General features: G+C 51.0%; 3 protein-coding genes and 5 pseudogenes across 3 annotated transcripts; 4 read left to right on the top strand and 4 right to left on the bottom strand.

Annotated features, from left to right (window-relative positions):
* The first annotated feature begins 2,139 nt into the window (after positions 1-2,139).
* LOC130249484 (feather beta keratin-like) lies at positions 2,140-2,785 on the top strand (annotated as a pseudogene).
* Positions 2,786-5,594: 2,809 nt separating this feature from the next.
* Positions 5,595-5,962, bottom strand: LOC130249485 (feather beta keratin-like). Its single transcript, XM_056484328.1, has one exon. It carries the CDS (start codon positions 5,946-5,948, stop codon positions 5,595-5,597), a length of 354 nt encoding a protein of 117 aa, XP_056340303.1. The 5' UTR covers positions 5,949-5,962.
* A 2,421-nt stretch (positions 5,963-8,383) lies between these two features.
* LOC130249486 (feather keratin B-4-like) lies at positions 8,384-9,007 on the top strand. The gene is made up of 2 exons (XM_056484329.1): positions 8,384-8,436; positions 8,626-9,007. The coding sequence occupies exon 2, from the start codon at positions 8,657-8,659 to the stop codon at positions 9,005-9,007; it is 351 nt and encodes a 116-aa protein (XP_056340304.1). The 5' UTR covers positions 8,384-8,436; positions 8,626-8,656.
* A 3,355-nt stretch (positions 9,008-12,362) lies between these two features.
* LOC130249908 (feather beta keratin-like) lies at positions 12,363-14,213 on the bottom strand (annotated as a pseudogene).
* Positions 14,214-16,211: 1,998 nt separating this feature from the next.
* LOC130249691 (feather beta keratin-like) lies at positions 16,212-16,876 on the top strand (annotated as a pseudogene).
* A 2,576-nt stretch (positions 16,877-19,452) lies between these two features.
* Positions 19,453-20,592, bottom strand: LOC130249911 (feather beta keratin-like; annotated as a pseudogene).
* Positions 20,593-21,545: 953 nt separating this feature from the next.
* Positions 21,546-22,407, top strand: LOC130249638 (feather keratin B-4-like; annotated as a pseudogene).
* Positions 22,408-24,932: 2,525 nt separating this feature from the next.
* LOC130249647 (feather beta keratin-like) lies at positions 24,933-25,651 on the bottom strand. Its single transcript, XM_056484610.1, has 2 exons — positions 25,549-25,651; positions 24,933-25,331 (listed from the first exon to the last, which is right to left on the bottom strand). Exons 1-2 carry the CDS (start codon positions 25,649-25,651, stop codon positions 24,982-24,984), a joined length of 453 nt encoding a protein of 150 aa, XP_056340585.1. The 3' UTR covers positions 24,933-24,981.
* Between the last annotated feature and the right edge of the window lie 407 nt (positions 25,652-26,058).

Below are 26,058 nucleotides of genomic sequence, written 5' to 3' on the forward strand. Positions count from 1 at the left end.
GGAAGAGAGGGGGGTGAGGCAGGGCAGGGGTGTGGGTGTGAGGGGTGGTGATGCAGGAGGGTGAGGGAGTGTGGAGGCTGTTGTGGGGCTGTGGGGAGGTGTGAGGGCTGCTGAAGCTGAGTGTGCTGGAAGAGAAGGGTCAGGGTTGCAAGGGCAAGAGGGACAGGGGTGTGAGGCTCACCTTACTGTCTGTACTGGCAAAGGAGGAGGCTTGAGGAGAAGTGTGTGAGGGAGAGAGGCTCTGGGCTGACTTTTATGCTTGTCCTGGATGGGTGGGACCACCTTGCCCCATGGCCTTGGGGCTTTTTTTATGCAGCAACTCTTGGCTGGCAGAAGCTGGCAAGTCATGATTTATGGAAGTGTTTTCCTTCCTGCAATTTTGCAATTCCTTGCTCTTCCCTAGAGGCAGTGTCCATCTGACCTTGGCAGAACATCTGAATTGGGAGAATTGGTGACCATTATCTTGTTGTTTATGGCATATGTCGGGACATGCAGAATACTCAGCCGAATCTCAGGATAATTGGGGTGTTTTCAGTGAGGTCATACCATGGTATATTGACAACATCTCCCACTTGTATTCTTGCCTCCCGCCTGAAAGAACCATCAGTTTTCTCAGTCTGTCCCCATTTTGAGGAAACCCCAGTGCTGTCAGTGTTCCTTCAGTGCTCACAGTCAATCATGTCCATGTCTTTCTTCCACCAGTGAGCCCTACTAGTGATGGGGACCAGGACAGTCCACTCCCTCAGACTTCCTAAAGCTCAGGCACATGGGTTTCAAGGGTGGATTAATCAATGGATGGGGAACTTTGCTCCTCATGTGTCTTGTTCTCCTTATCCTACACCATTTTGCCTTTCCATGGCTCAGTCACAGCCCAGCTTTGTGACCTCATGGTGTGACCTTGCTGGTCCCAGCTGAGATAAGCGCTAGGGTTGAACCAACTCAAGACTTTGGGGAGCATTGGTGGCCTCCTAAATCACAGGGATCTACGTCCCATCTCCATCAGGAAAGTCTAGGAATATAGACAGGCTCTGAATGGTGGCAACATGGTGGGGATGGAGAGAACATCATGGAAAGAGGAGTTCCTCACAAGCACTGCTCCTGCAAAGCCAGACAATCCTGACAGAGCTGTGATGGTTAGGGCCCCCACATCACAATACACCCAAAAACCAGGATACACCAGTGCCATGGGGTGACATCACTGCTGACACCCCATCTCTCCAAGGCTTCGGACATGTCTTCAGCCCACCATGACACTTGCCATCAAGACCTGCCCTTAACCTCTAAGACACTTAAAATCTGCTGCCAAGGTCCGATGGACACGGCCTCAAAAGAAGGACACGGAGCTGCAGAATTCCAAAAATGAACACCTGCACTGTGACAGAGGAGGGAAGAGGACTAATCTGACCTACCATTACCAATTACTGGATTTTGCTAGCAGGAACAGATGTGAGAAAAGGATGTGAGATATGAAAACTTATGGCTTGAATGCAGAATAAAGGCATGGACATCATGGACCAGACTGAGAAAAAATGGATCAAGCTGGGTTGAGCTTTTGTTTAATGAATTTCTGAATGAGGTCAAGGAATACACTTTAAATGACAGACTACAGAGTAATGTAAAGATGAGAATTCAAAATGGACCAGAACAAGTTCAACTGGACCAGGCTCTACTTTTCCTGATGCACTGTCTTGATCCAATTCAAGACACAAGGCCTCTTTCACCCATAGGAACACTCCTACGCACTATAACCTTTCCACGTTATTGCAGAGTGACCTCCCAGGACATGAGCAGCTCCCTCAGGATTCCTGGGAGAAACAGAATGACTGATGGATATGCAGGGGTGCAGAACAGAGTCCCAGTCTTCACAAAGCACCCACAAACCACAGCACACGAGCACCACAAAATGACCTCACTAATGATATTGCAACTCTGCTGGGTTTGGTTGTATATTCAGCCCTCCCAGACACACATCAAACGATCAAATCCTCACAAATACCAGCTCTCACTTTAAAGCTGCCGCCAAGGTCAGATGGACACGGCCTCTAGAAACTGTCATGACACTGCAGAGTTGCAGGAAGAAAAATACTCCCCACTCAATGACGCACCAGGCTGGGCCAGGCAACACTTGCTGCCTGCAAAATGCCCCAAGGCCATGGGACAAGGCTGTCCCACCCATCCAGGACAGCATAAAAACCGGCTCTGTGCTCCTGTCCCTCACACGCTTCTCCTGACACCTCCTCCTTCTGCTCCTTCTGACAAGGTGAGTCTCAATCCCCTGACACTCCTGATCCTGCACCCCTGATCCCACTCTTCCAGCCCACTCAGCCCCAGCCCCAGCAGCCCCACAACAGCCTCCACACTCCCTCACCCTCCTGCATCACCACCCCTCACATCCCCACACCCCTGCCCTGCCTCACCCCCCGTCTCTCTTCCAGGGACCCTCCACACCACACCCATGGCCTGCAACAGCCTCTGCCGACCCTGCGGACCCACCCCGCTGGCCAACAGCTGCAACGAGCCCTGTGCCCTGCAATGCCAGGACTCCCGCGTCATCATCAACCCTTCCCCTGTGCTGGTCACCCTGCCAGGACCCATCATGACCTCCTTCCCCCAGAGCACCGCCGTCGGATCCACCTCCTCGGCTGCTGTTGGCACTGAACTCAGTGTGCAGGGACAGCCCATCTCTGGGGGATTTGGTGGCTTTGGCTATGGGCTTGGCTATGGCCATGGATTTGGCTATGGGCTGGGCTGTGGCTATGGCAGAAGGGGCGGCTTCAACTGCTGAGGACCCTCAGCACCACTCCTGACACCAACCACCCACTCCCTGGAACACATCCCAGGCACATGAGGATACCTCTCTGGGCCAAGGCTCTCAAATGGGCTCAGAGCTTCCAGTTCCTGCTCTCAGGGCACAAAGCAAGGCAGTAGCCAAGTGGCCAGCCCCAGCTGCCTGGAACCATGGCCTCCTCCTCCTCTTCTCCCACTCCCTTTCATCTCTATCCATTCCCTCCTGCTCCAAATCTCTTGTCCCAAGACAGAAAGGATCAGGAATCCCCACTATCATGTTGTTTCTGCTGGGGATAAGGATGGCATTGATGCTCTGGCCAAACAGCCTGCAAGGAAAGGACCTTGGCTGCTGGTTGCCCTGCTTGCAACTTAGACCAATTCCCTTCCTCCTGCCACTCATGACCTCTCACTGTTCTTTTGCCTCAATAAAATTGTCTTGCATTGCAGCATTCTAATGTCTCTGTTTCCTTTATGGCACTGGCACACTTCACTTTTCCAGTGCATCCCACAAACCCTTCACTTGATTGATCTCAGGCCAGGATACACTAAAACAGATCTATCCCTGTCTCTGACACAAGATCCTCCTAGGCCATGTTTTTACATTGGCTACACACAGTTGCTCCAGTCCCTCCTTATCTCTTTAGCCCATATACAGATCTCCATGAGCAGGTGCTTTCCCTTGAGGCCCAGAGCTGAGCACAGAACTCCGGTCTCACCAGAGTAGAGCAAAGCAGATGGTCAGAATTCCCTCCTCACCTTCTGCCCACACTGTGGCAATGAACCCATGGCATGGACAGTTTCTGTTTGGTATGTTCACATGGCCGGGACATGTCCAATTTTCCAACCACCAATACCCCAATTCCTCCTCCTCAGGGATGCTCTTAATCAACTCATTACCCATCCAGTATCCATTACTGAGATTGCTCCAGTCTAGATTTAGGATCTTGCTCTTGGTCCTGTTGACCTTCATGACAATCACACCACCCAATCTCCCCAGCCTGTCCAGAATCCTCTGGGTGCCATCCCTTCCCTCCAGACAATCAACCACAGCACTCACTTTGATGTCATTCCCATTCTTGCTGAGGGGACACTCAATTGCACTGTCCCTGTGCCTGACAAAGATGTGAAGTGACAATGGTCCCAATATGAGCCTCTGTAGGTCACCTCTCATCCCTGTTCTCCTCACAGACATGGAGCCGTTGACCACAACTCTCTGAGTGAGACCATCCCACCCATTTTCCACCCCACAGTTGATGTTCTAGTTATCAATTCCACATCTCTTCAGGTCAGAGATAAAGATGTTGTCTGCCACAGGAAGAAGACTTGAGCTTTGCACAAGTCCATGTACATGATATCAGTTGCTGTTCAGTCATTCACCACTGTTGGGATCCCATCAAACTTTTCAGGAAGAATTTGGCCTTCATGAAAATGGGAGCAGCAGCAGTGGAGGGATGAGCCAGGTCTTTGGGGTCTTGAGTTATGGCAAGTGCCCAGAGCTGAGGCCACTACTCTTGAAGGATTTCCCTGCAGGAAGTGGTGCTTGGCTGAGCTCTGTGTCTGCTCTGTGCCAGTGGCTCAGTTTGGGCATGAGGAGAGAGCTATGGCTGCTGTTGCACACAATCATTTTGTAAAGCCTTTTAGACTCCTCCCATTCTACACTCTCAGAGAAGCTGAGCAAGTCTAGGTTGCCTGAGAGTGCAGTGAGTGGCATGAGAGTGGCTGAGGCTGAGGCCAGAGGCTTCTGATCAGTGGCCTAAAGTGCAAATGAAGGTGAATCTCCAGTACTGCAGCCCAGGAGTTGGATCCATGTGGGCACCTCTGTTCAGCATCCTGAATAATGAGCTGGGCTGTTGTGCCCTCAGACACATAGCAATGTCAGTAATGGATATTGGATAGGTGATGAGTTGACTGAGAGCAAGCCCAAGGAAAAGGACTCAGAATGCTGGTGGACAAAGAATTGGACATGACCTGGCCATGTGCACTCACAGAACAAAACATCTCCATATCACATCCCCACAGCATAGGCAGGAGGTGAGGGGGGATTCTGACCCTCTGCTCTGATCTTGAGAGACTTGAGTTTTTTCAACTCTGAGCACTTGAGGATATAGAAGTTATGGACCTGCTGAAGCCTAGCTGTAGAGGTACAGGGAAGATTATGAGTGTTTAGAGCAACTGGTGTGCAGCCAAAGTGAAAACAAGACCCATACACAGCTTGTACCAGAGGCAGGGACAGACCTGTTTTGGTGTATCCAGGCCTGGAATTAAGGAAGTAAAGGGTTTGTGGGATGCACTGGAAAGGCAAAGTGTGTGCGCCCGTGAAGAGAAGGACACTGCAAAATGCTGCAATGCAAGATAATTTTATTGAACTAAAAGAATAGTGGAAGGTCATGAGCAATCACAGGAAGAGAGAAGTCAGAGGTGCAAGTAGGGCAACCATCAGCCAAGGTCCTTTGCTTGCAGGCAGTTGGGCCAGAGCATCAAGGCCTTCCTGCCCCACAGTGAGAGCAGCCCAATGGTGGAGGTACCCGATTGTCTCTGACTTGGGAGAAGGGGTTTGCAGCAGAGGAGGCCACCCATAGACCAAGGGGTGATGCAGAGAAGAGAATGGAGGAAGAGGAGGAGGCAGATGGGCCATGTTTGCAGGCAGCCTGGGCTGGCCTTTTGGATACTGCCTTGCTTGGTGCCCTGAGCGCAGGAGCTGGAAGCGCTGAGCCCATTTTAGAACAATGGCCCAGAGAGGCATCCTCAGTGCCTGAGGTCTGTTCCAGGGAGTGGGTGGTTGGTGTCAGGAGTGGTGCTGAGGGTCCTTAGCAGTTGTAGCCACCCCTTCTGCCATAGCAGTCCAGGCCTCCCAGCCCATAGCCACAGCCCAGCCCATAGCCAAATCCACGGCCATAGCCAAGCCCATAGCCAAAGCCACCAAATCCCCCAGAGATGGGCTGTCCCTGGGCATTGAGTTCAGTGCCCACGGCAGCCGAGGAGGTGGATCCGACGGCGGTGCTCTGGGGGAAGGAGGTCATGATGGGTCCTGGCAGGGTGACCAGCACAGGGGAAGGGTTGATGATGACGCGGGAGTCCTGGCATTGCAGGGCACAGGGCTCGTTGCAGCTGTTGGCCAGCGGGGTGGGTCCGCAGGGTCGGCAGAGGCTGTTGCAGGCCATGGGTGTGGTGTGGAGGGTCCCTGGAAGAGAGAGGGGGATGAGGCAGGGCATGGGTGTGGGAATGTGAGGGGTGGTGATGCAGGAGGGTGAGGGAGTGTGGAGGCTGTTGTGTGGCTGTGGGGAGGCGTGAGGGCTGCTGAGGCTGGGGCTGAGTGTGCTGGAAGAGAGGGGTCAGGGGTGCAGGATCAGAAGGGTCAGGGGTTTGAGACTCACCTTGTCAGCACAGGAGCAGAAGGAGGTGTCAGGAGAAGTGTGTGAGGGAGAGAGTTTCTGGGCTGGCTTTTATGCTTGTCCTGGAGGGGCGGGACAGCCTTGTCCCATGGCCTTAGGGCATTTTGGAGGAAGCAGGTGTTGCCTGGCCCAGCCTGGTGAGTCATGGTGTGGGGAATGTTTTTCTTTGTGGAATTCTGCAGTGTCATATCCATCTCTTGAGTCTGTGTCCATCTGACCTTGGAGGCAGCATTAGAGTGAGAGCTGGTCTTTGGGAGGATTTGATTGTTTCATGCATTTCAGGGTGGGCTGAATAAACAAGGAAATGCAGCATAGTTGCGATGTTGTCAGTGAGGTAATTTTGAAGCTCTCAAGTGCTGTGGTTTGTGTGTGCTTTGTGAAGACTCTGATTCTTTTTGTGACCCTCTGTGTCCATCGGTCTTTGTATTGCACCCAGGAGTGCTGAGGGAGCTGCTGATGTCCTGGGGAGGTCACTCTGCAATAATTTGGAGAGGTCACAGTGCCTGGGAGCTCTTACTCTTGTGTCTTGAATGGCTTTGAGAGAGGGTCTTACAAAGTAGAGGTATTTAGGCTGAACTTGTTCCAACTTTATAGTCCATTTAGATTTCTAAAATTTACCCAACAAGCTACTCTATCACTTAAAATGTATTTCTTGATGTCATTTAGAAAGGCTAAACACAACCACAGACCTGGGCCCATCCCTTTTTTCCCAGCTTAGTGTGTGACGTCAATTCATTTATTCTGCATTCAAGCCAAAGGGTTTCATAACTTCTATCCTGTCAGTAATATTGTGTTCCTATTAGCAAAATGAGTAATTACTAATGGACACTTAATGAGTTGCTCTTTCCTTCTCTATCATGGTGCGGGTGTTCTTTTGTGGAATTCTGTGATTCCATGTCCTCTCTTGAGGCTGTGTCCATCTGACCTTGGCGGCAGCTTTTAAATGTGAGTATTAGAGGCTAAATGCTGGTCTTGATGTTTTATGTCAGGATGGGTTGAAGACATGACCAAAGCGTAGTGGAGATGGGGTGTCATCAGTGAGGTCACCCAATGGCACTGCTGTGCTGTGTGGTGAATAGGGACCCTGTTTCCTCACAGATATCTGCTGCTCCAAGCTTTGCAAGTGTTCTTGGGGTGAGTGTCTGCCCCTTTAACCATGTTCTCATCCTCCCTACCTTGCCTACATCTCTCCAGACTTGTCTGGCCTTTGCCATTGGAGATGGAAAAACAATCCATGTGACTTAGGGATCTATCCTATGCTCCTCACAGTCTCGTGTTGGTTCATCCATAGTGCTCAACTCAGCTGGGCCCAGCAAGGTAACACTGTGGGATCACAGTGCTGGGCTGTGACTGACAATTGGAAAGGAAACCTTGTGGAGGATGAGGGGAAGAAGAAGCATGAGGGAAACAATTAATTATCCACTGATTAATTACCTCTTCAAACCCATGTGTCTGCAGTTTAGAGGTAAGGAAGTCCTGTGGGACTGTGTTAAGGCCCTGATAGAAGTCCAGGCATGACATCAGTTGCCATTCCCTTGTCAACAAGAGCATTCGAGCAGGGGAGGGCCTTGTGATCCTGGTGGAGCATAAATGGATCATGAGGTGGCCATGTACCCTCTGATGTAAAAAGCTCCAGCAATTATCAGGAGAGGATTAGGAAATAACTTAACAGGAAAAGTAATACACGGAGGATGAGGAAGTCAACCATTTTGTCATGCACTACTGGTGCACTACATGGGCTGCAGAGTGCAACAAGGACATGGACGTGGTTGACCAAGAGCAGTGCCTGGAGGCCATGACACTGGAAAGACCGGAGTATCCGAAAAAGAAGGAGAAGTTGACAGAGCTGGGGTTCATTCAGGCAGAAGAAAAGAAGGCAAATGGGAAATTAGGTCATTATGCCATGGCATGTCCTCCTTGCTAGACACATTCATGGTCCTCAGGGTTGTTTAGATCTTAAACATGTTTAGAAAGTCACCAGCAATGAGATAATGGCCACTAATTCTTGCATTTAAAAGCTGCCGTAAAGGTCAGATGGACAGAGCCGCAAGGTCAGGACATGGAATTGCAGAATTCCATGAAAGAAAATACTCCCCACACAATGACTCACCACTACTGGTATAGCAAAGAGCTGCCGCCTTGAAAAATGCCCCAAGGCATGGGACAAGACTGTCCACTCATCCAGGACCAGAATAATAGCCAGCACAGAGCCTCTCTCCCTCACACACTTCTCAAACCTTCCCCTCCTGCTCCTGCTGACTACAAGGTGAGTCTCAAGCCCCTGACCCTCCTGATCCTGCACCCTTGAACGTTCTCTGCCAGCACGCTCAGCCCCAGCCTCAGCAGCCCTCACACCTCCCCACAGCCCCACAACAGCCTCCACACTCCCTCACCCTCCTGCATAACCACCCCTCACACCTCCACACCCCTGCCCTGCCTCACCCCCCTCTCTTCCAGGGACCCTCCACACCACACCCATGGCCTGCAACAGCCTCTGCCGACCCTGCGGACCCACCCCGCTGGCCAACAGCTGCAACGAGCCCTGTGCCCTGCAATGCCAGGACTCCCGCGTCATCATCAACCCTTCCCCTGTGCTGGTCACCCTGCCAGGACCCATCATGACCTCCTTCCCCCAGAGCACCGCCGTCGGATCCACCTCCTCGGCTGCTGTGGGCACTGAACTCAGTGTGCAGGGACAGCCCATCTCTGGGGGATTTGGTGGCTTTGGTGGCTTTGGCTATGGCCGTGGATTTGGCTACGGGCTGGGCTGTGGCTACGGGCTTGGAGGCCTGGGCTGCTATGGCAGAAGGGGTGGCTACAATTGCTAAGAACCCTCCCCAGCACTCCTGACACCAACCAACCACTCCCTGGAAAACATCTCAGGCATTGAGGATGCCTTTCTGGGCCAAGGCTCTCAATTGGACCCAGTACTTCCAGCTCCTGCTCTCAGGGCACCAAGCAAGGTATTAGCCACAGCCAACCTGGGCTAATACCTTCAAATATGGCCCATCTCCATCCATTCTCTTCTCCCACTCCCTTTGTGTCACCTCTTTGGCTCTTTCCAGTCCTCTCTGCTGTAAGCCCCTTCTCCCAAGGCAGAGATGATTTGGCATCTCCACCATCAGGCTGCTCGACTTGTGGAGCAGGAAGTCTTTGATGCTCTGGCAAATCCACCTGCAAGCAAAGAGGCCGCAGCTGATGGTCACTGTACTTGTACCTTAGCCCGACTTCTTCCACTTGCTGCGCATGATTCTCACTTTTCTTTATGCCTCAATAAAGTTCTCTTGCATTGCAATATTGTGAAGTGTCCTCTTCCTTCACGTGCACTTTGCTCTTCCATTGCATCCCACAAACCCTTCATTTTTTTAATCCCAGGCCTGGATAGACCAACACAGGTCTGTCCCTTCCTCTGGTACAAACCCTGTATAGGTCTTATTTTCACTTTGGCTGGACACCATTTGTTCCAGACCCTCATCATTTTCCCTGTCCATTTACAGCTCTGCTTCAACAGGTCCATGTCTTCTGAATACACACATCCATTCTCAGAAGAGCAGAGCAGAGGGACAGAATTCCCCTCTCACCTGCTGCTCATGCTGTGAGGATGAGTTCAGGATGCAGGGGCTTTCTGATCTGTGTGTGTTTTTGGCCAGGGCATGTTCAATTCATCGTCTACCAACATTCCAGGTCCTTCTCCTCTGGGCTGCTCTCAATCCCCTCATTGCTCAGTCTGTGGTCATGTTTGGCATTGCTCCAAACAAGTGCAGGACCTTGCATTTAGCCTAATTCAGCTTCATGAAGCTGACAATATCCCACTGCCCCAATCTGTTCTAGCCCCTCTGGATGCCATCCCTTCCCTCCAGACAGCCAGTCACAGTACTCAGCTTGTTCTGGTCTCTGATTTTGCTGGACATCCCACTCAATCCCACTGTCCATGTCCCTGACAAGGATGGGCAATAATATAGGAGCTTCTGCCTGTCACAAGTCATCCCTTTTCTTCACACACGTGGAGCCAAGGACCACAACAGCTTGGCTAAGACTGTCCTCCTTGAGTTAGACCATCCCATCCATTCCTTATCCACCACATGGTCAAACCACAACTCCACATCTTTCCAGAATGAATACGCAGACGCCTTCTGCTACAGGAACAAATGCTATGCACTAGTCCAGGTACACAATACTGTTCCCTCTCCCCTCATCCACCTGGAACCAATATCAGCTCATCAAAAGATGCCACCAAGGTCAGAAGGCATGGCCCCAACAGCTGGACATGATAATGAAGAGGTGAGTGTCACGATCCACTCAACCCAAGCGGGAGTCGTGATGGTTTGTTCAACCCCAGGGTGCAAAAGACAAAAGGCAAGAGACTCAGGTTTGTTTAGCAGAAAGCAGCAATGCAGTTTATTGAGTGCCAACAATTCAGTTTTGCGATAGAGAGTGAGAGAGGTAAAGGAAAGGAAGTAAAAGGGGAGAGAGAGAAAGAGAGGAAGAGAGAGAGAGGATGGGATATAGCTACCAACCAATGGGACGCATCCTCGTGGCCATCCGACGAGATGAGATGCATCTTCAATCCGCTGGGGAAAGTCACTTTTTATAGTCCTTTTCCAAAGCGAGTGGCTTCTGGCCAAAAGGTGGGAATAGTTATGGACTATTGTATGTGGAGATCATAGCCCCATGATGCAGGTGCAGGGACAGGGTGCGATAACCAGTGCCCTGCAGCGCACCATGACAAGCACCAGGCACAGCTACAAACAGTCCTTGGCCTGCAAGCATCCACCTCGGCCAGGCCGGAGCTCTGGTTCAGGGCAAGTGGTGCAATCTCAGGTCCAAGTCTCTGATGATGGTTGTGAAGCAGATCAGAGAAAAATTCAGACTGACTCTTACAGTGAGGGAAGTAAAACATTCCCCACCTTATGATTTTCTAGAGCTACTGCCTGAAAAAAATGCCTCAATATCATGGCCAATGGCTGTCCCAAACCTTCAGCACCAGATCATCCTCAAGGTCATACTCTGGATGTTACCCATCAGGGTCTTGTCTTCCTTATTCCTGTTAACCCAGAGATAAACACACTTCCCTAATATGAGCGGAGAAGAGCAGAGGGGCAGGATCTCCCTCACCTGGATTGGAGCAATACCAAACCTGCAGGATACAGGCTGGGTGGTGAGGGGATTGAGAACAGCCACAAGGAGGAGGAATTAGGGAGTTGGAGGAAGAACTGGATGTGCTCTAACCATGTGCACTCACCAACCAGAAACCCCCTTGTGCCCTGGGTTCATGCTCTCAGCCTGGGCAGCACAAGAGAGTGGGAGAATCTTGCCCTCTGCACTCCTGTACCACAGACAAGAGTTCTGTGTTGATTTCTGTGTCCCCAAAAACAAGGAAGACATGGACCTGCTTCATCTGATCTGTAGATATGCCAGGAACATGATGAGGGTCGGGGCAGCTGGTGTCCAGTCAGAGGAAACACACCACCTTCAAGGTAATGAGGGGCTTGTGCCAGAGGAAGGGATAGATTGGCGTTAGTGTATCCAAGCCTGTGATTCAGTTGCTGAAGGTTTGATGGAATGCACTTGAAGAGCAAAGTAGGCCAGTGGGTAATAGAACTGGGGAAGATGTAAAAGTGGTCTTGGAGCTTTTTCACCCATCCCAGTGGTCTCTACAACCCTGGAATAGTACTGAGCAGGGATGGAAGAGTCTCAGGAGAATAAAGAAGGAGGACACATCTGAAGCTATGATGCAGGAAAACTTTATTGAGGTCGAACTGTGAGAACTCAGGAGCAGCCAGTGGAAGGGAGCTGGTCTGAGGTGCAAGTAGGGCAACCATCAGCTGTGGCCCCTTCCTTGCAGTAGGTCTGGCCAGAACACCAAAGTCATCCTGAGCCACAGTGGGAGCAGCTCAGCAGAGGTGCCTGATGGTGTCTGGCCTGGGAGAAGGGGTTTGCAGCAGAGAGAGCTGGACAGAGGCGAAAGGGTGATGCAGAGGCAGGGAGTGGGAGAAGAGCAGAAGGCAGATGGGCCATGTTTACAGGTAGCCCAGGCAGGCCCTATGGATACTGCCTTGCTTGCTGCCCTGAGAGTAGGAGCTGGAAGGGCTGAGCCCATTTGAGAGCCTTGGAGGTGACCTCAATGCCTGAGGTGTGTTCCAGGGAAAGGGTGGTTGGTGTCAGGAGTGGTGCTGAGGGTCCTTAGCAGTTGTAGCCACCCCTTCTGCCATAGCAGCCCAGGCCTCCCAGACCATAGCCACAGCCCAGCCCATAGCCAAAGCCACCAAATCCACCAAATCCCCCAGAGATGGGCTGTCCCTGCACACTGAGTTCAGTGCCCACAGCAGCCGAGGAGGTGGATCCGACGGCGGTGCTCTGGGGGAAGGAGGTCATGATGGGTCCTGGCAGGGTGACCAGCACAGGGGAAGGGTTGATGATGACGCGGGAGTCCTGGCATTGCAGGGCACAGGGCTCGTTGCAGCTGTTGGCCAGCGGGGTGGGTCCGCAGGGTCGGCAGAGGCTGTTGCAGGCCATGGGTGTGGTGTGGAGGGTCCCTGGAAGAGAGGGGGTGTGAGGCAGGGCAGGGGTGTGGGGGTGTGAGGGGTGGTGATGCAGGAGGGTGAGGGAGTGTGGAGGCTGTTGTGGAGCTGTGGGGAGGCGTGAGGGCTGCTGAGGCTGGGGCTGAGTGTGCTGGAAGAGAGGGGCCAGGGGTGCAGGAGTAGGAGGGTCAGGGGCTTGAGACTCACCTTGTTGTCCACAGGAGCAGGAGGAGAAGGTGTGAGAGGAAGTGTGTGAGGGAGAGATGCTCTGGTCCAGCTTTTATGCTGGTCCTGGAGGGGCGGGACAGTCTTGTCCCATGGCCTTTGGGTATTTTTTTGCCAGCAGCTCTCTGCCTGGCCCAGCCTGGTGAGTCATTGTGTGGGGAGTGTTTTCATTCTCACAACTCTGCCGTGTCATATCCAACTCTTGAGGCTGGTTTCATTGGAACTTGGCGGCAGCTTTAGGAGATGGCATTTGGGTGATTTTGACTGTTAGATGTGTGTCATGGAGGGCTGAATAAACAACCAGGGCCCAGCAGAAATGCAAATTCATCAGTGAGGTCATTTTGTGGCACTTGTTTGCTGTGGTTTGTCGGTGCCTTGTCAAGACTGGGACTCTTTTCTGTGCTGCTGGATGTCCATCAGTCATTGTGTTGCACCCAGAAACGTTGAGGGAGTTTCTGATGCCCTGGTCACTGAACAATATTTTGGAAAGGTTCTGGTGCCTGGAAGCAGTTCCTGATTTATGGAGTTCATGCCCTTGTGTCTTGTATGTGAGCAAGAGGGCGAATCTGGAAAGCAGGAGGCTGTTTTTAGGCTGAACTTTTCCAATTGTTATGGTCCTTTTGAATTTCTCCCATTTACTCAACCATTTATTCTGTCAATTAAAGTGTATTCGTTGGCCACATTCAGAAATCCTACAAATAATAACAAACCAGGATTGATCATTTTTTTCCCAAACTGATCTCTGTCAACAATTCACTTTTTCCGCATTCAAGCCACAAGGTAACTCTTAATCATAAGTCTTAGTGTTTTGTTCCTGTGAGCAAGACCCAATAATTAGTAATGGACAGCCAGCAATCTCCTCTTTCCTTCTTTGCCATGGTTTAGTTGTTTCTTTGTGAAATTGTGCAATTTCATGTTCTGCTCCTGAGGCCATCTCCACCCGACCTTGGTGGTAGGTTTTAGCTGCAAGAATTAGAGACCAAGGTGTTGTTGTTGATGATGCGTGCCAGGACATGAAGAAGATTCAAGCAAAGCTTACATGATTGGGGTGTCATCAGTGAGATCATTCCATGGCATAGTGACATGTCCCATTTGCATTCCTGCCTCCTGCCTGGAAGCACTCCCACCTCTTTCAGCTTCTCCTCATATTAAGGATACTCCAGTCCCATCAGTGTCATGATGGCTCTGCACTGCTCTTGGTGAACCATGCTCACATCCATGAGGCCTCACCTGTGGCGAGGAACAGGATGTTCAATTCCCTCAATCTGCTTGTATTTCTCTTCCTCATTCCTGTCCTGGTAACTGCTGGAGCTTTTTGCCGTGAAGGGCACATGGAGATGTCAAGACCCATTTATGCTCCACCAGGAAGAGAATGTCCTTCCCTACTAGAACACTGGTTGCCAATGGAAGGGACACTGGTGTCATCCTAAATTTCTATCAGGACTTTAGCACAGTCCCACATAAAATCCTTATCTCTGAATTGCAGACATGTGGTTTTCAAAGCAATGGATGAGGTACAGCCAGAGAGTGATGGTCAATGGCTCCATGTACACGTGGAGGCTGATGATGAGGCCTTCAGGACTAGTGATTTTGAATACCTTTGTCAAGGATGTGAGCAGTGTGATCAAGACTACCCTCAGCAGGTTTGCAAGTGCTGGGAAACTGAGCAGTGCAGTTGACACAAGAACATGGAGGGATCCCATCAGGAGGGGACACTGGGAATGTTGAGAACATAAGAAACTCATGAGCTTCAACAAATCCAAGTTCAAGGTCCTGAACCCGGGTTTGGACAGTCCCAGACATCAGAACAGTTTGGGAGAGGAAATCCTTAAGAGCAATTCCACAGTTCCAAAGAGAAAGACCAAAGGGTGGACCAAAATCTTGACAGGAAACAGCAATGTGAATATTCTGCCCAGAGCACCAACCATATCCTGGGCTGCATAGAAAGAAGTGTAGCCAGCAGGAATGACTGGGAGTCAGTTGGAGACGTGAGAATCCCATTATTGTAATGGCAGAGACCAAATGGATCAAGAGATGGCCATGCATCCTTCTAGCAAAAGAAATTCTGGAAAAGGGTTTCTAGCAGATTGACACTTCCTGTCTCCTCTGAGATAAAGATATCTGATTTGGGGTGATGTGCTGGGCTTTTTTGGAAGAAAGAGATGAACTTAGGCAAGAACAGTGCATGAACGGCAAGAGGTTGAGGGGACTGAAGAATTCTTGTTGTGATTAGAAATGGGAGATGTGCGAGGTTTACTTTTGCGAGAAGGGAAGAATGGACAAAGGAGATATTGTGAGTGTTCCATGGCATGACCTCACTCATAACACCCCAATTCTTGTAGGCTTTGTTGTCATCTTCTACGTGCCTGACACAAAAGAGTGATACCAATCCTTTGGCCTCTACTCCTCAAAATTACAAACTGCCGCAAAGATCAGATGGACACAGCCTCAAGAGAAGGACACAGAATCACAGAATTCCACAAAGATATGCCAGTATATATATATATATATGACAGAGGAGGAAAGAGGCCTACAATGACCATCCAGTAGCAATTAGTGGTTTTTCCTAACAGGAACATAATATTACAACTGACAGGAAATAAGTTATGAAACCACATGGTTGCAATGCAGAATAAGTAAATTCACGTCAGAGACCAGCCTTGGCAAAACGCGATCAAGCATCATTGATTACTAGCTTATTTGATTTTTTTAAAGAGGTGAAGAAATAAACTTTAAATGACAGAGTATACGTTTCCAGAGAATGGTGAGAAATCCACAGCATTGAAACAAGATCAACCTAACCAGGCTCTAATTTCCAGATCCTCTCTCTTGATACTACACAAGAAATAAGGGCAAGGGGTCTCTTTCATCCATCAGGAAAAGCTCCCAGGCACTGGGACCTAGCCAAGCGATTGCACACTGACCTCCCCAGGACATCAGCAGATCTCTCAGTATTCCTGGGTGCAACACAATGACTGATGGAGATCCAGGGAAAGAGAACAGAGTCCCAATGTTCAAAAGGCACCCAAAAAACACAGGACATGTGTCACAAAATGACATCACTGATGACATTGCGACTCTGCTGGGCACTGCTTGTTTATTCAGCCCTCCCTGACACACATCAAACACTGAAATTGTCCCAAATACCAATGCAATAAAGTTGTTGTGAAGGTCAGATGGACACGGATTCAAGGGCAGGTAATGGAACGGCAGAACATCAGGAAGGAAAACACTCCCCAACTTATGACTCACCAGCCAGGCCCAGGCAAGAGCTGCAGCCTAAAAAATGCCCCAGGGCCATGGGACAAGGCTGTCCTGCCTCTCCAGGACCAGCATAAAAGCCAGTGCAGAGCTTCTCTCCCTCACACACTTCTCCTCACTCCATCTCCTCCTGCTCCTGTGGACAACAAGGTGAGTCTCAAGCCCCTGACCCTCCTACTCCTGCACCCCTGGCCCCTCTCTTCCAGCACGCTCAGCAACAGCCTCAGCAGTCCTCACACCTCCCAGCCCCACAACAGCCTCCACACTCCCTCACCCTCCTCATCACCACCCCTCACACCCCCACACCCCTGCCCTGCCTCACCACCCTCTCTTCCAGGGACCCTCCACACCACACCCATGGCCTGCAACAGCCTCTGCCGACCCTGCGGACCCACCCCGCTGGCCAACAGCTGCAACGAGTCCTGTGCCCTGCAATGCCAGGACTCCCGCGTCATCATCAACCCTTCCCCTGTGCTGGTCACCCTGCCAGGACCCATCATGACCTCCTTCCCCCAGAGCACCGCCGTCGGATCCACCTCCTCGGCTGCCGTGGGCACTGAACTCAGTGTGCAGGGACAGCCCATCTCTGGGGGATTTGGTGGCTTTGGTGGCTTTGGCTATGGCCGTGGGTTTGGCTATGGGCTGGGAGGCCTGGGCTGCTATGGCAGAAGGGGCAGCTACATCTGCTAAGGGAACAGCCCAGGCTGGCTGCAAACATGGCCTAGCATTAGGCACGTCTGCTGGGCTGCTCCCACTCTGGGGTAGGAGGTTCTTGATGATGTGAAAAATCCTCCTGTGAGCCAAGGACAGTGGCTGCTGGTCGCCGTGCTTACACCTCAGACCATCTCCCTTCTGCGGGATTCTCCTGACTTTTCTTTCATCTGCCTCAATAAAGTTTTCCTGCATCATAGCCTCCGATGACTCCTCCTGCTTTCTTCTCCCAAGACTTTTCCAGTCTCACTCAGCACTGAGCCAAGACTGTAGGGGCCATTGGGGTTAAAAAGGGTACAAAGACCACTTTTAGGATTTATTTTCCCTATTCTACCACCTACTGGCATGCTTTGGTCTTCCAGTACATCCCACAAGCCCTTCTGTTTCTAGAACACAGGTGTGGATACAAAAATGCAGATTTATGCCCGCCACTGGCACAAGCCTGTCTAGGTGGTGTGTTCATTTTGGTTGAACACCTATTGCTCCAGCCCCTCATTTACACAGCTGCATAGGATATCTGCTAGAGCAGATCATAGGGGTCCTACAGTTGAAAACAAAATTCCAGTCTTGCCAGAGAGGAGTAGAGGCAATTAATCCACTGCTCATCTGCTGCCAACACGGTGGGGATGAGCACAGGACACAGGGGTTTGTGGTCTGTGAGTGCACATGGCCAGGGCATATCCAATTCTTCACCCAACATCACAATTCCTCCTCCTTGTGTCTGCTCTCAATGCCCTTATCACCCAGCCTGTATCCTGCCAGTTTGGGATTGCTCCCATTCAGTTGCAGCAGATTCTGCCCCTCTGTTCTGCTCTGCTCTGGTGATATTGGGGAGCACTCTTAATCTTTGGGTTACTGGGAACAAGGAAGACAAGACTCTGCTGGGGAAGATGAAGAATATGGCCTTGAGGATGATCCATGGCTGGAGGTTTGGGAAAGCCTTGTCCCATGACACTGGGACATTTTCCAGGCAGAAGCCGTTGCCTGGCACAGCCTAGTGAGTCTTAAGAGAGGGACTGTTTTGCTTCCTGCAGCTTTACAATTCCATGTTCTGCTCTTATACTTCTGATCCTTGTGACAGCTTTGATGAGTTGGTACCAGCATGAGTGGATGAGGGAAGAGAAACCAATATTATGTACCTGGATTTGTGCACAACATTTGTTCCTGTGCCAGAAAACATCCTTGCCTCTAAGCTGGAGAAAATGTGGAGCTGATGGCTGGATAAGGAATGGGCAGGACAATCTCACTCAAAGAGTTGTGCTCAATGGCTCCATGTCCCTGTGTAGAGAACAGGAATGAGTGGTGACCCAAAGAGACTTGTGTTGCAACCATTATCACTTCCCATCCTTTCCAGGGACATGGAGAGTTCAATTGTGTGTCCACTCAGCAAGAATGTGAATAAGAGGAAGGTGAGTGGTGTGAATGATCGTTTGGAGGGAAGGGATGGCATCCAGAGGGTTCTGGACAGGGCAGGTGTGATGCTTGTGAAGGTCATCAGGCCCAAGAGGAAGAACCTGCACCTGCATTGCATCCATGTCAGTAATGGATGTTGGAAGAGCAGTGACTTAATTAAGAACATCCCTGAGGAAAAGGACTTGGGGTGCTGGTGGATGAAGGATTGGACATGTCCTAGGCATGTGAATGAGCTGAGCAAAAATCTCCCATGTCCTGGGGCTGTTCCCACAGTGTGGGCAGCACATTCTGCCCTCTTTTGCACTCTGAAGAGACCTGGCTTGTGTGCTCCACTCTGAGGACACAATAAAAGGGAAGACATGGACCTGCTCATGCAGACCTGTAAATGGCCTTAGGAGATGATGAGGGTCTGAGGGCACTGGTGTCCAGCAAACTGAGCACACCACCCAGGAGGTTCTTGTGTCATAGTCATGGATAGACCTGCATTAGTGTATCCAGGCATATATACAAGCATCTGAAAAGTTGCTGTGATGCACAGGAAGAACCAAATTTACCAGTGGGTAGTGAAATTGGGGAAATAATTCCTAAAAGATGTCTTGGAACACTTTATTGACAATTTCAATAGCCTGAACAAGCTTGGCTTAGTCTCAGAGTCCAGGGAGAAGAAAGAAGAAGGATTCATCGGTGTTTATGATGCAGGAAAACTTTATTGAGGTAGAACAGTGAAAACTCAGGAGCAGCCAGGGCATGTGAGCTGGTCTGAGGTGCAGGTAGGGCACCCATCAGCTGAGGTAATTTTCTTGCAGATGGACTGGCCAAAACATCAAGGCCTTCCTGTACCAGAGTGGGAGCAGCTCAGTAGAGGAGCTTGATGGTGTCTGGCTTGGGAAAGGAGGTTCGCAGCAGAGGAGAATGGACAGAGCTGAAGGGGTGATGCAGAGGCAGGGAGTGAGAGAAGAGGAGGAGGGAGAAGGGGCATGTTTGCAGGGCTGGGCATTGGCTGCTGCCCTTCTTGGTGCCCTGAGAGCAAAAGCTAGAAGTGCTGAACCCGTTTGAGAGCCTTGGACTAGAGAGGCATCCTCAGTGCCTGGGGTGTGTTCCAGGTAGTGAGTGGTTGGTGTCAGGAGTGGTGCTGAGGGTCCTTAGCAGTTGTAGCCACCCCTTCTGCCATAGCCACAGCCCAGGCCTCCCAGACCATAGCCACAGCCCAGCCCATAGCCAAAGCCACCAAATCCACCAAATCCACCAGAGATGGGCTGTCCCTGCACACTGAGTTCAGTGCCCACAGCAGCCGAGGAGGTGGATCCGACGGCAGTGCTCTGGGGGAAGGAGGTCATGATGGGTCCTGGCAGGGTGACCAGCACAGGGGAAGGGTTGATGATGACGCGGGAGTCCTGGCATTGCAGGGCACAGGGCTCGTTGCAGCTGTTGGCCAGCGGGGTGGGTCCGCAGGGTGTGCAGAGGTTGTTGCAGGCCATGGGTGTGGTGTGGAGGGTCCCTGGAAGAGAGAGGGGGGTGAGGTAGAGCAGGGGTGTGGGGGTGTGAGGGGTGGTGATGCAGGAGAGTGAGGGAGTGTGGAGGCTGTTGTAGGGCTGTGGGGAGGTGTGAGGACTGCTGAGGCTGGGGCTGAGCGTGCTGGAAGAGAGGGGTCAGGGGTGCAGGATTCGGAGGGTCAGGGGTTTGAGACTCACCTTGTTGTCAGCAGGAGCAGGAAGAGAAGAAGTGAGAAGTGTGTGAGGGAGAGAGGCTCTGGTCCGGCTTTTATGCTTGTCCTGGATGGGTGGGACAGTCTTGTCTCGTGGCCTTGGGGTATTTTGCAGGCCGAAGTTCTTGGCTGGCCCAGCCTAGTGAGTCATTGTGTAGGTCATGTTTTCCTTCCTGATGTTCTGTGAGTCCATGCCCTCCTCTTGATTCTGTGTCCTTCTGACCTTGACGGCAGCTTTTAAATGGGTGCAGTAGAGGTGAATGTTTTCATATTGTTTTGTCTCAGGAATGTAGAAGATGGAAAAAAAAATCCCACAGGAATCTGGGTGTTTTCTGCATCTTCAACTGACCTCCAGCCATTCCTGCTGGCCACACCTGTTTTTATGCAATCCAGGACATGGTGGTTTTTCTATTCTGAAAATTCACATTGCTGTTTCCTGTCAAGATTTTAGTCCACCAGAACCATTGGTTTTTCTCTGTGGAACTGCTCTCAAGGAGTTCGTTTCCCAAGTGTTCTCATGTTTAAGATCGCCTCAATGCAGGTACATGACCATGAACTTGGAGTTGTTGAGCCACATGATGTTCTTATGTTCTCAACATTCCCAGAGTCCCCTCCTAATGGGATCCCTCCAGGTTCTTGTGTCAACTGCACTGCTCAGCTTCCTGGCATCTGCAAAACTGTGGAGGGTGGTCTCAATCACACAGCTCATGTCTTGATAAAGGTATTCAAGACCACCAGTCCAAGGCTGAGGCCAGAAGGCCTCACCATCAGCCTCCACATGTACATAGAGCCATTGACCATCACTCTCTTGCTGTTCCTCATTCATTCATTAGTCCACCCATTAAAATCGCATCTCTGTAGTTTAGAGACCAAGGGTGTCCTGTTGCACTGTGCTAAAGCCCTGACAGTAGTCCTGGCACATGACAGGAGTTTCCATTCCCTTGGTTACCCAAGCATTCGAGAAGGGAAAGTCCATATATTCTTGATGGAAGTTAAATAGATCGTGTGCTGAACATGTACTCTTTGGAATAAAAATCTCCAGCAGTTAGCAGCATACATAATGTAGGAGAAGAAATGCAAGCAGGCTGAAGGAGTTGACCCTCGTCTCCCCCATCACTATTGGGGTTACAGAGTCAACAAAGGACATGGATATTAATTGACCAAGAGCAGTGCAGGGAGACCATGACACTGACAGGGCTGGGATATCCTCAAAACAAATGAGAAGTTGAAAGAGCTGGGAGTTTCTGGAGACAGGAGGCAAGAATGCAAATGGGATATTTTGTCACTATAGCATGACCGCACTGATGACTTCCCAGCTCTCCTTCGGTTTGGATGAATTTTCTATGTTTCTTGATTGATGTCATCAAATAAACTCACACTGGTCTCTAATTCTGGCAATAATTAGCTGCTGGCAAGGTCAGATGGACATGAACAGAAGAGGAAGGTGTGACACAGCAGAACATCAGGAAAAAAAATACTCCCACATCATGGCTCACCAAGCTAGACCAGCAGAGAGCTGATGCCTCCAAAATGCCCCAAGGCCATGGAACAAGGCTGTCCCACCCCTCCAGGACCAGCATAAAAGCCAGCCCAGAGCCTCTCTCCCTCACACACTTCTCCTCACACACTTCTCCTCCTGCTGACAACAAGGTGAGCCTGAAGCCCCTGACCCTCCTGATCCTGCACCCCTGGCCCCTCTCTGCCAGCACGCTCAACCCCAGCCTCAGCAGCCCTCACACCTCCCCACAGCCCCACAACAGCCTCCACACTCCCTCACCCTCCTGCATCACCACCCCTCAAACCCCCACACCCCTGCCCTGCCTCACCCACCCTCTCTTCCAGGGACCCTCCACACCACACCCATGGCCTGCAACAGCCTCTGCCGACCCTGCGGACCCACCCCGCTGGCCAACAGCTGCAACGAGCCCTGTGCCCTGCAATGCCAGGACTCCCGCGTCATCATCAACCCTTCCCCTGTGCTGGTCACCCTGCCAGGACCCATCATGACCTCCTTCCCCCAGAGCACCGCCGTCGGATCCACCTCCTCGGCTGCTGTGGGCACTGAACTCAGTGTGCAGGGACAGCCCATCTCTGGGGGATTTGGTGGCTTTGGCTTTGGGCTTGGCTATGGCCGTGGATTTGGCTATGGGCTGGGCTGTGGCTATGGTCTGGGAGGCCTGGGCTGCTATGGCAGAAGGGGCGGCTACAACTGCTAAGGACCCTCAACACCAATCATGACACCATGCTCCTACTGTGGAGCAGGCAGTCTCTGGTTATCTGGACAAAACTCCTTCAACCAAAGGACCTTGGCTGATGGTCACCTCAGTTGCACTTCAGTCTGGCTCCCTTCTGTTTGCTGCTTATGGCCTTATACTCTTCTACCTCAATAAAGTTTTCCTGCATCACATTTTATGATGAGTCTTGCTTCTTTCTGATCCGAAGGTTCTTCTAGTCTCACTCAGCACTAAATCAGGGTTCCAGAGTCCATTGGTGTTGATGAAAAATTCCTCAAGTGCCCTTTTAGGGTTTATTTCCCCATTTTGCTCCCAAGTGGTTCACTTTGCTCTTCCAGTGCATCCCACAAATCCTTCATCTCCTGAATCACACAGCTGGATACAGTAATCTAGATTTATCCCTTCCTCCGGCACAAGCCTCTCTGGGTGCTCTGTTCAATTTTGCTGGACGCCAGTTACTTCTGTACCTCACTGTCTACAGATCTGATGCAGCAGGTCCATGTCTTCCTTGTCTTTTTGGGGCTCAGAGTTCAACACAGAACTCTGGTCTTCATACAGGACAGCAGAGGATGAGATTACCCCACTCTCTTGTGCTGCCCACGCTTGAGGGATGAGCCCAGGATAAGGGGAGGTTTTCGTGTCAATGAGTGCACGTAGCTGGGGCACCTCCAATTCTTCATCCACCAACACCCCGAGTCCTCCTCCTTGAGGCTGCTCTCAATCCCCTCATCACCCAGCCTGTGTTCTGCAGGGTTGGGATTGCTCCAATCAAGGTGAGGGAGATCATGCCCCTCTGCTCTGCTCATACTCGAGAACTATGTTTATCTCTGGGCTACTGGGAACAAGGTAGACAAGACCCTGATGGATAACATCCAAAGTATGACCTTGAAGATGATCGAGAGCTGAAGGTTTAGAACAGCCATTGCCCTTGACATTGGGGCATTTTTTCAGGCAGCATCTCTAGCAAATCATAAGGTTGTTACTGTATAGCTAGGAAGCAGCGAAAGAATGCAGCAACATGATACCTCTTGCAAGCAGCAAGAAAGAGCAATTTATTGAAAAGACCATGGCCTTTATATAAAGCAGATCATGGAAAGCAAAGTAGAAAAACTCATTGGTCAAAGAGGCCAACACCTCTTTGAAAACATACTATCGACAAAATATCATGAGACATTCGCACGGGTCGGTGGTCAACACGAGGTGTCTATCTGTGTTGATCTTTCATCCTTCCCTTGATTTGTCTCGGAGAGAGATCCCAGCCTGGGAAAGATCCAAGCTGGAGCTGAGTTTTGTCTCTGAGAAAGATCCCCAGCCTGGGAAAAAACAGATTAGACTTCTCCACGAGCCTTCAGGAGGGTCCACATAAGGTGGGGAGAGTTTTCCCTCAGCTCTTCTGTATCATGTCCAGCTATTTGGGCCGTGCCTGTCTGACCTTGGTGGAATCTTTTAATGAGCTGGTGTTGGTTCCAGTCTTAGTGGACGAGGGGAGAAGGAACAATATCATGTATCTGGACTAGTGCATAGCATTTGTTCCTCTAGCAGAAGGCATATTCAGTCTGGAAAGAAGTGGAGTTGTGGTTTGACCATGTGGTGGATAAGGAATGGATGGGATGGTCTAACTCAGAGAGGACAGTCTTAGTCAAGCTGTTGTAGTCCCTGGCTCCATGTGCGCGGGAAAAAAGGGATGGCAGGTGACAAGCAGAAGCTCCTATATTATTTCCCATCCTTGTCAGGGACATGGACAGTGGGATTGAGTGGGATGTCCAGCAAAATCAGAGACAAGATGAGTACTGTGGTTGGTTGTCTGGAAGAAAGGGATGGCATCCAGAGGGGCTGGAACAGATTGGGGCTGGAACAGATTGGGGCAGTGGGATATTGTCAGTCTCATGAAGCTGAACATGGCCAAGTGCAAGGTCCTGCACTTGGTTTGGAGCAATGCCAAACATGACCACAGACTGAGCAATGAGGGGATTGAGAGCAGCCCAGAGGAGAAGGACCTGGAATGTTGGTGGACAAAGAATTGAACATGCCCTTGCCATGAACATGCCCTGGCCAATGCAAATACAGTATCCATACATGGCTTGTGTCAGAGGCTGGGATAGATCTGCATTTGTGTATCCAGGCCTGGGATGAAGTAAGTAAAGGCTTTGTGGGATGCAAGGGAAGAGCAAAGTCTGCCAGTCAGGAGAGGACACTTCACAATGCAGCAATGCAAGAGAACTTTGTTGAAGCATAAAGAAAAGTGAAAATCATGATCAGGAAGTGGAAGAGGTTGGGCTGAGGTACAAGTAGGGAGTCTATCATCTAAGGCCTCTTTGCTTGCAGGTGATTTGGCCAGAGCATCAAAGACTTCCTGCAGAAGGATTTGTGGGATGCACTGGAAGAGCAAAGTGAACCACTTGGGAGAAAAATGGGGAAAAATATCCTCAAAGAGATCTTGCAGCACTTTTTCACACACCACAGTCGACGCTGGAACCCTGAGTTAGTGCTGAGTGAGACTGAAAGAATTTTGGGATCAGAAAGAAGAAAAACTCATCTTAAGATGCGATTCAGAAAAGCTTTATTGAGGTAGAAGAGTAAAAGGCTTAAGCAGCAAATGGAAGGGAGACAGGCTGAAGTGCAATTGAAATGACCATCAGGTGAGGTCTTCTGGTTGGAGGAGTTTTGCCAGATCTTCATTGACTTCCTGCCCCACAGTGGGAGCATGGTGTCAGGAGTGGTGCTGAGGGTTCTTAGCAGATGTAACCGCCCCTTCTGCCATAGCCACAGCCCAGCCCATAGCCAAATCCACAGCCATAGCCAAGCCCATAGCCAAAGCCACCAAATCCCCCAGAGATGGGCTGTCCCTGCACACTGAGTTCAGTGCCAACAGCAGCCGAGGAGGTGGATCCGACGGCGGTGCTCTGGGGGAAGGAGGTCATGATGGGTCCTGGCAGGGTGACCAGCACAGGGGAAGGGTTGATGATGACGCGGGAGTCCTGGCATTGCAGGGCACAGGGCTCGTTGCAGCTGTTGGCCAGCGGGGTGGGTCCGCAGGGTCGGCAGAGGCTGTTGCAGGCCATGGGTGTGGTGTGGAGGGTCCCTGGAAGAGAGAGGGGGGGTGAGGCAGGGCAGGGGTGTGGGGGTGTGAGGGGTGGTGATGCAGGAGGGTGAGTGAATGTGGAGGCTGTTGTGGGGCTGTGGGGAGGTGTGAGGGCTGCTGAGGCTGGGGTTGAGCGTACTGGCAGAGAGGGGCCAGGGGTGCAGGATCAGGAGGGTCAGGGGTTTGAGACTCACCTTTTTGTTGGCAGATGAAGGACGAGAAGTGTGTGAGGAGAAGTGTGTTAGAGAGAAAGGCTCGGAGTTGCCTTTTATGCTGGTCCTGTATGGGCGGGACAGTCTTGTCCTATGGCCTTGGGGCATTTTGGAGGCAGCAGGTCATTCCTGGCCCAGCCTGGTGAGTCATGAGGTGTCGAATATGTTCCTTCCTGATGTTCTGCAGTGTCACATCTTCCTCTTCTGTTCGTTTCCATTTGACCTTGGCGGCAGCTAATAACTGCCAGAATTAGAGACCAGTGTGGGTTTATTTGATGACATCTATCAAGACACATATAGGATTCAACCAAACCTAATGAGAATTTTGGAGTTGTCAGTGAGGTCATGCAATATTGACATGACCCATTTACATTTTTGCCTCCTGTCTCAAGAAACTCCCAGCTCTTTCAGCTTCCCTTAGTTTTCAGGATATCCCAGCCCTGTCAATGTCGTGGTGTCCCTGCACTGCTCCTGGCCAAACACGTCCATGTCTTTGTTCCACTTTGGAGGCCCAA

The sequence above is a fragment of the Oenanthe melanoleuca genome, chromosome 2 (genome assembly GCF_029582105.1).
Source record: "Oenanthe melanoleuca isolate GR-GAL-2019-014 chromosome 2, OMel1.0, whole genome shotgun sequence".
Classification (NCBI taxonomy): domain Eukaryota; kingdom Metazoa; phylum Chordata; class Aves; order Passeriformes; family Muscicapidae; genus Oenanthe; species Oenanthe melanoleuca.

Coding starts and splice junctions, on each gene's coding strand:
- LOC130249485 (XM_056484328.1), bottom strand. CDS start 5,948: ATGGCCTGCAACAGCCTCTGCCGACCCTGCGGACCCACCCCGCTGGCC.
- LOC130249486 (XM_056484329.1), top strand. CDS start 8,657: ATGGCCTGCAACAGCCTCTGCCGACCCTGCGGACCCACCCCGCTGGCC.
- LOC130249647 (XM_056484610.1), bottom strand. CDS start 25,651: ATGCCCCAAGGCCATAGGACAAGACTGTCCCGCCCATACAGGACCAGC. Junction 25,332..25,548: donor CTTCTCCTCACACACTTCTC/GTCCTTCATCTG, acceptor TCTCTCTTCCAG/GGACCCTCCACACCACACCC.